Genomic DNA, 2,189 nt, shown 5'->3' on the forward strand with positions numbered 1-2,189 from the left:
CGTCGCTTCGGCCGGGCGCAGACAGCCCGAGGCCGAGGCCCAGGCCCAGGATCCCCGCGAGTGCGACGCCCCCGAGGACGGCGACGAGGACGCGGCGGCTCCAGCGCCGGCCGCGCGGCGCCTGGACCGAGGCTTTCGGCACCACATCTCCGACCGAGAGCCGGGGGATGCCCGACTCTGGGTCTCTGGCCATCGAGTCTGCAGCGGAGAGCCTGCCGAGCGCCTTGGGCCGTCGTCCGTGGCTGATCACGTGGCCGGTGGTGAACTTGCCATGGCGCTGCTGCTCCATAGCGATGGCGTCGACGCGCGAGAATGGCCTCCGCTGCGGTGGAAGGTTTCGGTTCATGTCGCCGACCGACAGGCGTCCCACCGTCGTCCGCCCTGCGTCGTCTGCTGACGGGTCCTCCATAGTCGGTTGAGGTCGCCGCCCTCCTCGTGCCTCTTCCCAACGTTCTAGAGAGAGAGATTTTTGAGAGAGAGAGATTTTATGAGATTTTTAGCAATACCAAACAACTCTAACACTCACACGTCATTTGTTTTTTTTGGTTTCTATGTTTGCGATTTGTGGATTTTCTACTGCACTTTGTTTATTTATTTATTTCAACCTGCCCCTGCTATATCGTAGTGTGTGCGAGTGTCGTGTGTGATTTTTAGCAATACCAAACAAATCTAACGTTGTTGTCGTGTGTGTGTGTTGATGTGTTGTTTGCCGCTCAGCGTTTGCTGACTGTGCGGCTTTTAGCGTGTCGCGGTACTGTGTAGAGGACTGAGGACGAGAGGTGAGCGTCGCCGTTAGGTGCCCCCATGTTAACGGCGAAAGGGCCCGCCGCACGAAAAAGAAACACGTAACGCGCCCCAGACCGTGCAGAGCCATGAGCGGCACACCTGGGCGCAAGACCCCGACGACGCTGCTGTCCCTGCCCGAAGACATCCTGCTCTACGTCTTACGGCATGCGGCTGCGGACGAGGAGACGTTTCATGTCACCGCCACGGAGCGATCGGCCGTGTGCAAGCCGTTTCGCGCTGCTGCCGCAGCTCTGCTTGTGCAGCACGACGCCGCCGCAGAGTGGTTGCCGATCCCAGGCGACAAGATGAAGAAGACGCGCTGGGAGTGCGCGGCGGCCTGGTCACGCACAGAACAGATGAGGTCGACAGACCCCATTCTCTTGGCTGAGCTCAGAAGCGCTGAAGAGTCGACCGCTTATGAAGCGATCCCGAAGGGTGACAGCGACCGCTTAAACCCTCCAGCCAAGCTGCTCGCGTTCGTGGAAAAGCTATTCGATCTGGCCTGGCAAGGAGAGCTCAGCAGATCTGAACCAATCGATGCAGGCAATCTGTGGATCGCGGCAAACTTGAATGCAGTCCAGGCGATGCAGTGGCGCCCGCCAGAGGGAAGCCGAGCTTGCGGCTTTCGAATGCATCTTCGCAGGCAGGCAGCGCATGCGCTGGCGACGCTCTTCGAGGCCGATGCAATGCGCCTGCTGGTTGCCAGCAGACAGGCTGCCGAACATCGGTCTCTCTCTTGCCCGGACCCTCCGGATGAAAGATCCGAGCTCCAGTGTGCACGCGTGGAGGTCGGCGCAAGGGACGTGCAGCTGGCCGTGCGCATGTCTGGCAACGAAATTGATGGGCAGAGGAATGATCTCTCTCCGCCCCTCAATGGGACTCCACAGCACGGGGGGTACAGCTGGCTCGAACGCTGTTGGGGTCAAACGGCGCAACTCGCTGAAATTCGGCGCATGCTCACGCTTTTGCCAGAGGAAACAGCCCGGCGAATCGTGCTTAGGCTCGCAAAACGTGCCGGCATCCTGCGACACACTGTCCCCATGGTGAATGCCGTTTGGCTCGAGCTCGGGCGGCGACTCGCGGCGAGGCTGCTTGCGGCGGGGCATGTGCTGCATTGCATCGCGATGAGCCAGGTTGACGACGATGAGGAGAGCGACGAGCGAGACAGCGACGAGGAGAGTGTTCACCATGAGGAGGAGGAGGAGGAGGAGAGCGAGGAGGAAGACGGCGACGAGGAGGACGGCAACAAGGACGACGCTCGCTGGGATGACACCCACTCCGAGTGGGTGCTGTTGCCTAGTTCCGAGATACTGGCACGCTTCTATGGTGTCAGTCTCTACGGCTGTAAGTTCCGAGATGCCACAGACGCCTAGTCTCGTATAGGTACAGCATGAGGCACTTAA

At 60.3% G+C, this 2,189-nt stretch overlaps 1 protein-coding gene across 1 annotated transcript; it reads left to right on the forward strand.

Annotated features, from left to right (window-relative positions):
• Positions 1 to 1,396: 1,396 nt before the first annotated feature.
• Positions 1,397 to 2,189, forward strand: EMIHUDRAFT_365641 (hypothetical protein; the record flags this gene model as incomplete). The annotated part of the gene is made up of 1 exon (XM_005782183.1): positions 1,397 to 2,189. A coding segment is annotated over exon 1 (319 nt), but the record flags the coding sequence as incomplete, so codon positions are not given.

The sequence above is a fragment of the Emiliania huxleyi genome, assembly GCF_000372725.1.
Source record: "Emiliania huxleyi CCMP1516 chromosome Unknown EMIHUscaffold_191, whole genome shotgun sequence".
Lineage (NCBI taxonomy): Eukaryota > Haptophyta > Isochrysidales > Noelaerhabdaceae > Emiliania > Emiliania huxleyi.